The sequence below is a fragment of the Pan troglodytes genome, chromosome 2 (assembly GCF_028858775.2).
Source record: "Pan troglodytes isolate AG18354 chromosome 2, NHGRI_mPanTro3-v2.0_pri, whole genome shotgun sequence".
Taxonomy (NCBI): domain Eukaryota; kingdom Metazoa; phylum Chordata; class Mammalia; order Primates; family Hominidae; genus Pan; species Pan troglodytes.
Window position 1 is genome coordinate 135677476 of NC_086015.1, and position 12952 is coordinate 135690427.

General features: G+C 36.6%; 1 protein-coding gene across 8 annotated transcripts in view; it reads left to right on the forward strand.

The window, feature by feature from the left end:
- The window catches only part of DNAJC13 (DnaJ heat shock protein family (Hsp40) member C13), a 119609-nt gene that overhangs the window by 7114 nt on the left and 99543 nt on the right, over positions 1–12952 (forward strand). For 7 of the 8 annotated variants that reach the window (XR_679192.5, XM_009446500.5, XM_516755.8 and 4 more), the window contains exon 2: positions 9945–10025. Coding sequence is in view for 7 of the 8 variants with exons in the window: in XM_009446500.5 (XP_009444775.1) it covers positions 9958–10025 (68 nt within the window). In the remaining variant the exon portion in view is untranslated. Of the gene's footprint in view, positions 1–9944; positions 10026–11765; positions 11785–12952 lie in introns of those variants that run through there. The other variant, XM_024355682.2, reaches the window with a different exon arrangement.

Genomic DNA, 12952 nt, shown 5'->3' on the forward strand with positions numbered 1-12952 from the left:
TGATTATGATGTGACAGTACAATCACTTCACTTTAAAATATCTGGGCAATTATTTGAAGATACGATTATCAGATGAAATTTGATATTACCGCTGGCTTTTTTTATTCTTCAACGACATCTATCTCTGAAGGTATCGGGTTCTTCAGTAAGTTAAGGAAGGCTAAGATGGTAGGTACTAAAATCTTTGTGATGTATTTATGGTTTGTTTTAAGATTCCTGTTGGTATCATACATATTACACATACTGATTTGTTGTTCGTTTAGAAGAAAATGCTTTTACCTGTACTTGAGTCATATATTAAAATGAAGCTAAAATTTAAAAATAGGGTTAAAGTTCATATGGCAGTTTCCCCCGTACACAGCACATTCTATCTAAACAGTTTAGTTGTAGCTATTTAATCTGGGTAAAAATTAACATTCTGTTAGCCATTTATATTTTTTACCGTTTGTTTGAAACCAAACTAATCTAGTGCTATGATTTACTCAGATTTTGAATCCAGTTACAAACAAACCTAGATCCTCAAGAAGCCAATATAAGATATTCTCTCTATTACTCTTATTAGTTATTTTTTCAAAAGGTTAGTCTTTCCATGGTTCTCCTTACTACCCCTCCCTTTTTGGTAAGATATAGCTGTAGGAAGTATTACGTTCATAAATTAGTTCCTATGATGTGAATGTCTGCTACATTTTAAGTGTGGTTTTGGAATGTAGCATTGTTTCTGTTGTAGGAGAGTTTGATCAGAAAAGGCAAACTCCAGAATTTTCACCCAACATATTGTAAACATTTTCACCTACAGCCAGGTTGAAAGAACTTTACATTAGATACCCACATGCCCACCTAAAGGTTTTTACATTAACATTTTACTGTACTTGCTTTATCACAGATCTGTCCATCTTTCCATCAATCCATCTTATTTTTTATGCATTTCAAAACAAATTCACATTTTTAATTAATTACTTGAGGGCAGAGCTAATGAAAGTAAGTTCCGTTCTTGCATTTTACAGACTCAAAATGGGAAAATTAGTAGCTTACCTGTTCTCTGCAAGTTGTCATATTTGTGTAAAAATTACTTACAGTTGATCATGCTAAATACGTGCTTTAAACAGGTGACTAGCCTGATTAATGCCAATCCTTCTTTCACTAGTGTATTTTTTTCTAAGTGTATTCATTCATCCCTAGTTAAATGAGTGTTCTGTTTGTGTTTTTGCTTAACACAAGCCATGTGTATATACTTAATTTTGCTGTGTGTGAATTTTTTTGCTTATAGCTTGACCGTAATTGGCTTGAGTGTCTGTGGTGTTGAGTCCCTTCATCTTGCTTTTGTTCTTAGTGTCAACTTGATGTAGGCTTCTTCTCACTGGACTCCCAAGTCCTGTGGTTTTCTGTCAAAATTATGTGTCTTCTAAAAGATCATTCTCATTTTAACCATAAATGATCTTAAATGGTTTGCCAGTATTACTGCCAGGAATAAATTAGAGAATGCAAGAATATTGTGTTGTTCGAAAGCATGATGCAGTAGTATTCATTGAGAGAGGTGAATCTAGCCAAAATGCCTGTGTTGCCCTGAATTTGACTTTTTAACCCGTAGGACAGTTCTATAAAAAGAACAAACAGAAGTTTCTTTGGTGGTGTAATTTAGGATATAGCATGAAAACAAGTGAAGCTGACTCGCAAAAATTGGAGATGCTTTCAATGCAATTTAATTACAAAAGGCATGTAAATTTGATTTTTCCTCATCAGAAAGAATCATGGGTCTTTGAGAATTTGAAATATGGAACACAATTGCAGGAATGAAGGAGATGAAATTTAAGTGACGTTAGTTTGAGCAGATAAATTCCTGCTATTTCGAATAGCCTCTAAACAACTGGCAGAATGGCAAATGCTAGTGATACAGCTGCTACCAAGATCTCATTCAAGATCCCATTTAACTGTTTACATTTTTTAGTTGGACAGTTTATGGTTGTTTATAGCACGTGCTTATACATGACTGTTACTGATATTACCTGCTTGATACTTGAGCTTCTGATACTATAAATTTTACAGATTTTTTTCATCATAAATAGTGGAAATCAATGGTTGCTTAAGAGTTTTTGCCTATAAGTGATGATTTTTTTGAATCACTTTTAGAGCTTATTAATGTACAGAGGAAATATTGACTGGAGATTAAATTTATTTTGGGAAGTTTTTTTTTTCCTTGAAAGTTTCTCAAGCCATAGTTAATTTGTAGCCATCAAACATAAATTTAAAAATATTAGGTTGGATACATGTAAGGAAACAGTTCTAACAACAGAAATTTCAAATACCTAAGTGGGGAATATTAAAAATGTAGTAAATAAGATTGACTTGTAATAGTATTTTGTAGGAATAAAGTTGAAATAAAAGACAAGCTTAAGTGTTGGGTTATAGTTGACAAGATGATTTTTAAAAATTTCATCTATCCTGATTATCTTGGTGTTTATATATACGTGTGTGTGTGTATGTATATGTGTGTGTGTGTGTGTGTGTGTGTGTGTATATATATATATTTTTTTTTTTTTTTTTTTTTTTTTGAGACAGGGTCTGACTCTGTCACCCAGGCTGGAGTGCAGTGGCAAGATGAGGGCTTGCTCACTGCAGCCTCAGCCTCCCAGGCTCAAGTGGTCCTCTCACCTCAGCCCCCCAAGTAGCTGGGACTATAGGCCTGTGCCATGACACCCAGCTAATTTTTTGTATTTTTAGTAGAGACAGGGTTTTGCCATGTTGCCTGGGCTGGTCTTGAACTCCTGGACTCAAGCGATCTGCCTGCATTGGCCTCCCAAAGTGCTGGGACTACAGGCGTGAGCCACCGCACCCAGCAATATTTTTTTCTTTTTAAAAACATTTTATGGGAAACATAAATTGTAACAATAAAATAATGACAGTAACAATAATAAATGGCACCCTCATGTGCATCATTCAGTTTAAGAAATATATATTGTTATAGTTATTTTTGAATGGTTAAGTAAAACTGAATGCTGATTAAATCAATAGAACACTGTACTTTTGAAGGTGAACATTCTAGGTGATATCTATTGCATACTAGAAGGATTGAAATTAATAAAAGATTTAGAGAAAATCAAGTAATTTAATAGAATTTCCCCCCAAAATGCTGTATTAGGTACAAGAGCTGGTAAGTTCTTGAAAATAAGATATAATAGAATTACCCAAAATGACTTCTTTTTTTGGGTTATCTCATTTAGTCCTCACCATAGCCCTTCGGGACAGTTATTCCTATTTTATAGACGTACTATAATTCAGATAAATTCAGAAACTTTTGTTCAAAGTTACGCAGCCAGTAAATGGCAGTTATAAAAATTCTCCAGCTTTATCTTGGTAATAAACAGATTATTAACATCACTTTAATGGAATGTTAATGTAGCCTGTTGTGCTAGTTTCTAGTTAACGTATAGCATGTGGAATGGCAGCTCTGTGATCAGTGCCGTAGGGAGGTATTCCAGGGTCTTCCCAGATTGAATGATACCTGACTACTGTACTTGGAGGACCTCTAGACTTGTCTTCACTCATTTGCCAATTATTATCTTGAAATTATTCTACCTCTCACTTTGAATGATACATAGTTGGTACATTTTCTGATCTTTGTGCATTGCCATTACCTTCATTAGCGAGTTACCTGCATGTCTAAAAGTATCTTCGTGGTCTAAAAGAGTTAATGCAGTTTCCAGACCACTTGCCATTCATTGGCTGAAATGACTTTATCAAACAGTAGTTAAGATTTTACTGAGAATGTAAAATAGATTTACCTGAAAATGTGGATGGGCTAATATTACACTGCCGGGAAATAGATCTCAGCCTCAGATCTCATTTATCTGGTTATCTTATCTTTTTTTCATCTAAAATTTATATTTAAATAGAGATGGGGGTCTTGCCATGTTGCCCAGGCTGGTCTCAAACTCCTGGACTCAAGTGATCCTCCCACAGTAGCCTCCCAAAGTGCTAGGATTACAGGCATGAGACATGGTGCCTAGCCAATCTGGTTATTTTAAAAGCTCGATGTTGGTTAGAGTAATTGAACTCTCTTTAAAGAGTATCCTGAGATCATATATTGGTAACAAATTTTTGTCATTGTATGTTTGTTTTGAACACTTTGTCAAGAAATGTCCTACCCCCCCCAGACGGAGTCCTGCTCTGTCAGCCCGGATGGAGCGCAGTGGTGCCATCTCGGCTCACTGCAACCTCTGCCTCCTGGATTCAAACAATTCTCCTGCCTCAGCCTCCCAAGTAGCTGGGATTACAGGCATTCTCCACCACGCCTGGCTAATTTTTGTATTTTTAGTAGAGACGGGGTTTCACCATGTTAGCCAGGCTGGTCTCAAACTCCTGACCTTGTAATCTGTCCACCTCGGCCTCCCAAAGTGCCAGGATTACAGGCGTGAGCTACGGCGCCCAGCCAAAAAATGTTTTTTAAGCTTATATAAAGAAGGAAATATTTTGAAAGTTTATTTATAGATGATAGAATATTTCAGCTTTGGAGACTTCTTTTATTTCTTTTGTCCTATGTTGAATATGGTAATTTGTTTTACTGCTTAAAATTGTAGATTTCGAAGTTATTTCTAACAAGTATCATCTGTCCAGATGAAGATAATAACTGAAACTAGTTCTGAATTATTCCAGGAATTTGCAGTCAAATGATACATCTGTAATTACATGGTCAGGGTGAAGTTTTTTTTTTTCCTTAAAGTTGAGGGAAGGTATTAAAGTTTAGGTTAAGAACCTAGGTTGTAGAAGTTAAGGAGGTTAGTCCAAAGTCTGGCCCAATCGCTTACCAGCTGTGTTACCTTAGAAAAGTGATTTATCAGTTTTCTTGTCAATAAAATGAGAGTCATACCTGTACTGCAGTGTTGTTATGGGGGCAAAATGAAATAAATGCATGGTAAATGCATAGGCTGAACACCAACATGTGATGAGTATTCAATATAAGTTGTTTAATAATTTCAGGACATGTCATAAATTTTCAGATTAGAGTCACCTTGCTTCCCCACCTTTATTAAAGGCAGTCTTCAATGGAGTTTTAAAATGGAAAAGCATTATCCTGATTTCCATTTTGAGGTTAGGCAGATGGTAATATAGCATTGAATTATTCCACTATTTCTGGGGTTGACCTGGCTAGTTAGTGGGGTGTCGCTTCCCTCCCTTACCTCTCAGATATACCCCTACATAAATATAACGTAGTTGAAGGCAGGCTTTTCAAATAGAGGAGCAATTTTCTTCCATAAAAAGCCCATTTTACTAGCGTTTTATTGGATTCAGAGTAAAACATCACTTGTTGCTTTCTTAAATATTAGAGACAGAAAATTATCAGGTGTGCAAATATTGGACATAGGAACTTGTACTGATGATATGAGCTTCCAGAGAACTGAAGTACTGCTACTTTCCTCCTACACTAGTTTTCTGTCAGCATTCTAATCTGCATCAGGAATACAATATTTATTCTAATAGGCCAGGTCATTGGTAGTTTACTTTTATCTTAATGTGTTAGATCTTCTCATACTCCTTTTATCTGTCCTAATCTAAGGACTCCTGGAGTCTGGTGCTTTCATCATCTTCAGGTTTATAGACCTTCAAAAGCCTTCTTGATGTAAAGTTATTTAATTCATGTCCCAAAAGGTCTGTTGGAGTTCTATAACCCCAAATCAGTGGTACCTATGAGGTCATTCTTTAGGTGTTTGTTTTTTAAATTATTTTAAAAACTTATTTAATAATTCTTATATTTCTTTTGTTATTATGAGATTATTTTGTTCTTATTCCCCCCTATGGGTTTATTAGGGATCTTTATTCCTTCTGGGTCATGCCCTGTGTTTTTTATGGTTGTCATTTAAAAATCTTTATTTTTCTCTGCCTTTCATTTTAATTTTTAGATCCTTAATTTTATCAACCAGTCTCCACTCAACACATTTTCTTGTTTCTCAGTTTTCCCAAGATAGGCCCTTGGTACAGAGTCAGTTATTCCAATATCTTAAGTTATAGACTAGGAATACAAACCCCATTCTTCAGTATCAGCCATTCACCTTTTCTATCTGCCTTTCTCTTCCATTGTTCCACTCTTCAGTTATATAGCGGAAAAATATCTGTACACCTATATATATCTCTCTCTCCCTTTTTTGGTGAGTCTTCAGAGATACTGCCCAGGTTTCTTTTCAGCAATATCATTTACTGCAAAAGATTCAGAAGGCAGGGATAATGCTTACTGGGTTTAATAAATCTTAGTTGGGTGCTTTGGTCATCCCAGGTATGAAATCCAGAAACAGACAAACAAAACACCATACCAACTGTCAGGACTACATTTAGCTGTCCCTATACTCACTAGCGGGAAGATGTTAGTTGACTGTAAGAAATTTCTTCTTTCTGGTAACAATAAAAGCTTCTTTAAACTTGGTGTTACTTGTGGTTCCTTTTGTTATTTTTCAAAGCATGAATTGCTGATGCCTTTCCAGAAGGTTTGACAAAACCCTATTTGGGAGTCCCTGTGAGAGCATCAGGTTTGAAGTAGATATCAGAATTGCCCATGTATTTGCTGAATTTTATTCCTTAACTCAAATACTTATTTTTGAGCACCTGTTTTGTATCAGGCACTCTTGTGGCCTCTGTAGAAACAATAGTGAGCTGAACAGACAAAACTACCTCTCTCTGGATATTCCAGTAGAATTAGGTGAATAATAAATTGCACATTAGAATGTGGAAAGTGCTATGGGGGAAAAACAGGAGTAAGAGGAATAGGGTAGAATGAGGAGGAGGGTGGTTACAATTTAAGTAGAATGAGGAAGAGGGTGGTTACAATTTAAAACAAGATGTTTAGGGTCGGCATCATTGGAAAGGTGACATTTGAACACAGATTTGAAGGAGATAGAGGTATAAGCCATATAAATATTCCAGGAGGTGAGCGTTCTATGTAGAGTACAAAGGCTCTCGATAATTGGTAATACAAAAACAAGCAGGACGAATGAAGACAGCAATTTCATAATAAGGGTATCTTTAAAAAAATGTTTTTACCACTCAGGTATATACCTAAGAGAAATGAGTATGTATGTTCACACAAAAACTCATATATGCTTGTTCATAGTTGTATTATTCATAATAGCCAAAAGGTAGAAACAACACCCGTGTCCATCAATTGATGAATGGATAAAATAGGTATATCCATATACCAGAATATTATTTGGCAGTATGGACCAGCATAAGCAAACCCATAGTGACAAAGTAGATTAGTGGCTGCTAGGTGCTGAGGCTGAGGTATAATGGGGGGTGACCGCTAACAGAGTTTCTTACTGGGGTGATGCAAGTGTTCCGAAAATAGTGGTGATGGTTGCAGAACTCTAAATATACTAAAAATCACCAAATTGTATACTTTTTAAAAGAGTGAATTTGTGGTATGTGAATTATGTCTCAAGCCGTTATAAAAATTTTTTTTCTGAAAAGTTTTTTCTAATTATGTAAAAAATACTTGCTGACTTAGTATTCACAGTATAAAAAGGTATAAAGCAAGCTTAAAGAATTCCAGCTATTCAGTTTGTATTAGCACTTTGGTGTATTTTCTACAATTTTTTTGTTTTTGTTTTTGTTTTGTTTTGTTTTTGTTTTTTTTGGGGGGGGGACAGAGTCTTGCTCTGTTACCCAGGCTGGAGTGCGGTGGTGTGATCTCGGCGCACTGCAACCTCCACCTCCCGGGTTCAAGAGATTCCCCTGCCTCAGCCTCCCGGGTAGCTGGGATTACAGGCGTCTGCCACCACGCCCGGCTGATTTTTTAGTATTTTTAGTAGAGATGGGGTTTCACCATGTTGGCCAGGCTGGTCTCTAACTTCTGACCTCAGGTGATCCACCCACGTCAGCCTCCCAAAATGCTAGGATTACAGGCATGAGCCACCGCTCCCGGCCTCAACAATATTTTTTAGAGTGCGTTTCGAACTATTAAGGCAAGGGAGAAGTAGCTAAGTCACAAAAGAAATAACCATATTTAACTTTTATTCAAAATGAAGTAAGTGATACAGTATTTTCAAAACCTATCAGTCTTTCATTAGCAGCCAGTTCCAACAATTTATCCTGTAAAATTAGCTAAGTTTACCTTTTTTAGATGAAATAAATGGATTCTGGATTTTATATACTAGGTTACAGTCAATGAATATTGTACATAATGTGGTTTCATTGCATGTGACTGTTAGGAGGCTGATTCCATGAGTGAGTCATCACACAGATTCAACAATCTTGATCTGTTCTATATCCTGTTCAACCAGAGGAGTCCATTAATCAAACCGCCATAGAAGTTTCTAAACACTTAATCTCAATTTCTTTACTTTCCTTGATGTGGCTTGGAAACAAACCATTTGCAACTATGCTTTGAGTGGCACTGTTCTGGAATATTCATAAAGTGGAATAGCATATAACCTTAAAAATAATTTTCTTATAGAATAATTACATGGGGAAAGGTTAACATTCTTTGCAAACAGGTTAAGCAGTACAAATGGCAATCTTGTTTAAGGATTTTTCTAAATATAAAAAGGAAGGCTAAAATGATTATCTTCAGATACAAGGACGAATGATGATTTGCTTTCTGAACATTTTAGATTTCTTACTGTGGACCTATATCACTTTTATAATGAGGAAATTGTTTTATTTTTAGAAACAGAATCTCACTCTGTCACTCAGGCTGGAGTACAGTGGCACAATCATAGCTCAGGGTAGCCTCATACTCCTGGGTTTAAGTGATCCTCCCACCTCAGCCTCAGAATAATACCACACTACTCAATAGTGCTATTCAGCCCTTCTCTTCTGAAAAGTAGCTAGGAGTGTAGGCATATGCTACCATGCCCTGTTAACTTTTATTTTTTGAGAGAGAACGTCTCACTATGTTGTCTAGGCTGGTCTCAAACTCCTGGTCTCAAGCGATCCTCCCACCTCAGCCTCAGAATGGCTGGGGTTATAGGCATGAGCCACTGTGCCAGCGAGAAAATTATTTTTAAATTGCCTTATTTATAGTAGGTCCCCTTTGAAGTGGTAGTGTCAGCAAAATGGCCAGCACTTAGTAGCTCACCAAAAAACTTTTGGAATTGGTTTGACTCTTGGAAAATGTGTTTAGGTATCCATTGTGTGCCATGGCATTATTTGGCAATGTCAGATTTAAAGCTTTATTTATTTGACATTTTAAAAATTCTGTACACTGGGGATGTTGATAGAGGTCATTTCTGGTCCTCAAGAAACACAGTCCAGTGTGGGAGAGAGTTGGACAATCACAATATGGTGCTAAAGGTTATGATAAAGAGTTGAATAGACCAGTCCCTGTCTTTAAAAACCTTATGGTCTTGACCAGGCGCTGTGGCTCATGCCTGTAATCCCAGCACTTTGGGAGGCCGAGGCGGGAGGATCATGAGGTCAGGAGATCGAGACCATCCTCGCTACAGTGAAATCCCGTCTCTACTAAAAATACAAAAAATTAGCTGGGCGTGGTGGCAGGCGTCTGTAGTCCCAGCTACTCTGGAGGCTGAGGAAGGAGAATGGCGTGAACGCGGGAGGCGGAGCTTGCAGTGAGCCGAGATCGCGCCACTGCACTCCAGCCTGGGCGACAGTGCGAGACTCCATCTCAAAAACAAAAACAAAAAACAAAAAAATTAGCCGGGCGTGGTGGCGGGCACCTGTAGTCCCAGCTACTTGGGAGACTGAGGCAGGAGAATGGCATGAACCCAGGAGGCGGAGCTTGCAGTGAGCAGAGATCGTGCCACTGCACTCCAGCCTGGGCGGCAGAGCGAGACTCCATCTCAAAAAAAAAAACAAAAAAACAAAAAACCTTATGGTCTTGTAAAGGATATACGGCAGGCTGTGAAAGTGAGAGAGCGATCTTGCTACCTTTCTTAGGGGAATCTTGGAAAGATTAAAGATATGTAACATGTACTAAGTGCCCTCATATTTTTATCTTCCAGGTTTGAGCACAAAATGAACATAATTAGGGAAAATAAGGATCTGGCATGTTTCTACACAACAAAACATTCATGGAGGGGGAAGTAAGTATTCTTGTTGGGTTTTTTTTTCTGTGCTTCTATAAAATATTTTAAACATTACTCTGTTTCATAATCTTGAATAATACTGCACAACTCAGGCTATACAGCCCTTCTCTTCTGAAAAACGTGCATATTATAAATGTAAATGCTACATGTATTTTTTTTTCTTTTGACATTTCCAATTTTCAGTATCTTTCTTGGGAAGGAGTTTGGTAAGAATTAAAAGTGACAGTTAAAAGGAAAGTAAACCAGTTAATCCACGCTCTTGTATGCTATCAATTAATGATGAGGTTATATAGTAGTAGCAGAGTGTTAACCCTACATCTTTGTTACCCGGAGACTAACCTGTCTGTAGCCAACATTTTCATATCCGTTTGACTGTCAGAGAAAATATGCCATTCTAGTGAAGTCTAACCTTTTTTTAGGCCTGTAATGAAATTTAAAAATTGGGTTTAATATATTTTCTTTGGGAGGGAGTGATGGCATTTTTTAGTAGCTTCCTAGTCAGACCAAACTGTAAGTGCTTCTGTTTCCTGTCTGTAAGATGGATGGTAATTCCTACCCTTCAGATTTTTGTAAGGATTAAATGAAGTGATATGGCATGTATGAAAGTTTTAAAATTATGCCTTAAATATATTGAATATTCAGTGAATGGCATCTGTTGACCATTACAAAAGTTTAGTCTCTGGTCCCTTTGATCAGTAATAAGTAAAATGAGTGTGTCACACTTTTACAAATCAGTGACCACATTATTCTGAATCGTGCCACAAGGTAAAATGTGACACATGCACAAAGCCAGTAAGTGTTTCTTCTCTCAACTTTTCATTTTTTAGTCACTGGAGTGGTAACTTCTTAGGATGTGGTATACATCTGAGCTGTCTAGTATTTCTGGTTTGCATTAGCAAACTGCCTATAATTTTGGAAGATTTGAATATTTGATTTTGTTGTCTAATAGCTCAATTGTATGAACTCCTAAATTAGAATAATTGTTACCCTTTAGAATACTTGTCTCTCATTTTTTTTCCCGCTAGTTAGTTTCAGTGAGTGAAGTCAGGGAGAAAAGTGGCATATCCAGGGTAGTATGAGTCATTTTAGTTCTTTGAATCAACCTTAGAAAAGTGTATCTTTAAATAATCCTTATTTTTTCCTCAAGTGGTAGATTACTTTGGTCATCATAATATAACTTCCGTTTTTAATATGATTATAACATACTGATACATTCTAAAGAACAAACTTACTGCAATGCTTTTCGATTTGTGAGCTTGTAAGTAACTGTGATCATCAAAATTTTTGGTAATGTTCTTAGAGTAGTGACTAAGACTTAACAATCCTCTTTTTTCCTCGTAATAATTCAGAGTACAACTGTTTGTGTGCTCTTAGCGTAATTCTTTTAGGCCTTGAGACTTGGTTTTGTTTTTATAACAGCTTTAAGGCGTAACTTATATACCATAAAATTCACCCTTCTAAAGTATACAATTCAGTGGATTTTAGTGTATTCATAAAGTTGTAAACCATCATCACTGTTTTGAGAACACTTTCATCACCTCACCTTCCCTGCAAAAAACTTCCTCTAAACACTGCGTTACAAATCAGCAGTTAACTCCCTTTTTCCCCCTCTTTTGGCAGGCGTTAATCTACTTCCTGTCTCTGGATTTGTCTATTTGGAACATCTTATATAAATAGAATGATACAAAATGCTGTATTTTCTGACCGACTTCTTCCATTAAGCATAATGTTTTCAAGGTCGTCTATATTATAGCATGTCAGTACTTCATTTCATTAATGTCATATAATCTGTTGTATGGATATACTACATTTTGTTTATCCATTCATCAACTGATGGACATTTGTGTTGTTATTACTCTTTTACTATTATGAATAATGCCACTGTGAATGTTTCCATATTTCCAGTTGTTTTGTGTATATACCTAAGAGTGGAATTGGTGGGTTATGTGGTAACTCTGTTTAACTTTTTGATGAACAGCCAAACTGTTTTCCAAAGTAGCTGCAGCATTTTACATTTCCACCTTCAATGTCTGAGTCCCAAATGCTCCATATCCTTATCAACACTTACTGTCTTTTTTATTTTAGCCATCCTAGTGTAGGTACGAAGTAGCTTCTCATTGTAGTTTTGATTTCCTTTCCCTAGTGATTCATGATGTTGGGTATCTTTTCTTGTGTTTGTAGGTCATTTGTGTATCTTCTTTGATGGAATAATCTATTGAAATCATTTATTCACTGTAACTAAAAAAATTTTTTTTATTTTACTTTTTTTTTTTTTCTTTTTGAGACAGAGTCTCACTCTGTTGCCCAGGCTGGAGTGCTGATCTCGGCTCACTGCAACCTCTGCCTCATGGGTTCAAGCAATTCTCCTGCCTCAGTCTCCCTAGTAGCTGGGATTACAGGCACATGCCACCACGCCTAGCTAATTTTTGTATTTTTAGTAGAGACAGGGTTTCACCATGTTGGCCAGGCTGGTCTCAAACTCCTGACCTCAAGTAATCCGCCCGCCTCAGCCTCCCAAAGTACAGGGATTGCAGGTGTGAGCCACTGCGCTCAGCCAAGTCATTTATTCACTTTTAAATTAGGTTGTCTTATTACTGAATTGTGAGAGTTCTTTATATATTCTGAATAAAAGTTCTGTGTATATGATTTGCAAATATTTTCTCCAATTCTTCAGATTTTTTTACTTTCTTGATGGTATTGTTTGGAGCACAAAGCTTTTAATTTGATGAAATCCAATTTATCAATTGTTTCTTTTGCCATTTGTGCTTTTGGTAATCTAAAAAGCCATTACCTAACCCAAGCTAGCAAAGATTTACTTCTTTGTTTTCTTCTAAGAGCTGTATAGCTTTAATTGCGTTAATTTTTGTATTTGGTGTGAAGTAGGGTTCTAAATTCATTCCTTTGCATGTGAATATCCAGTTGTG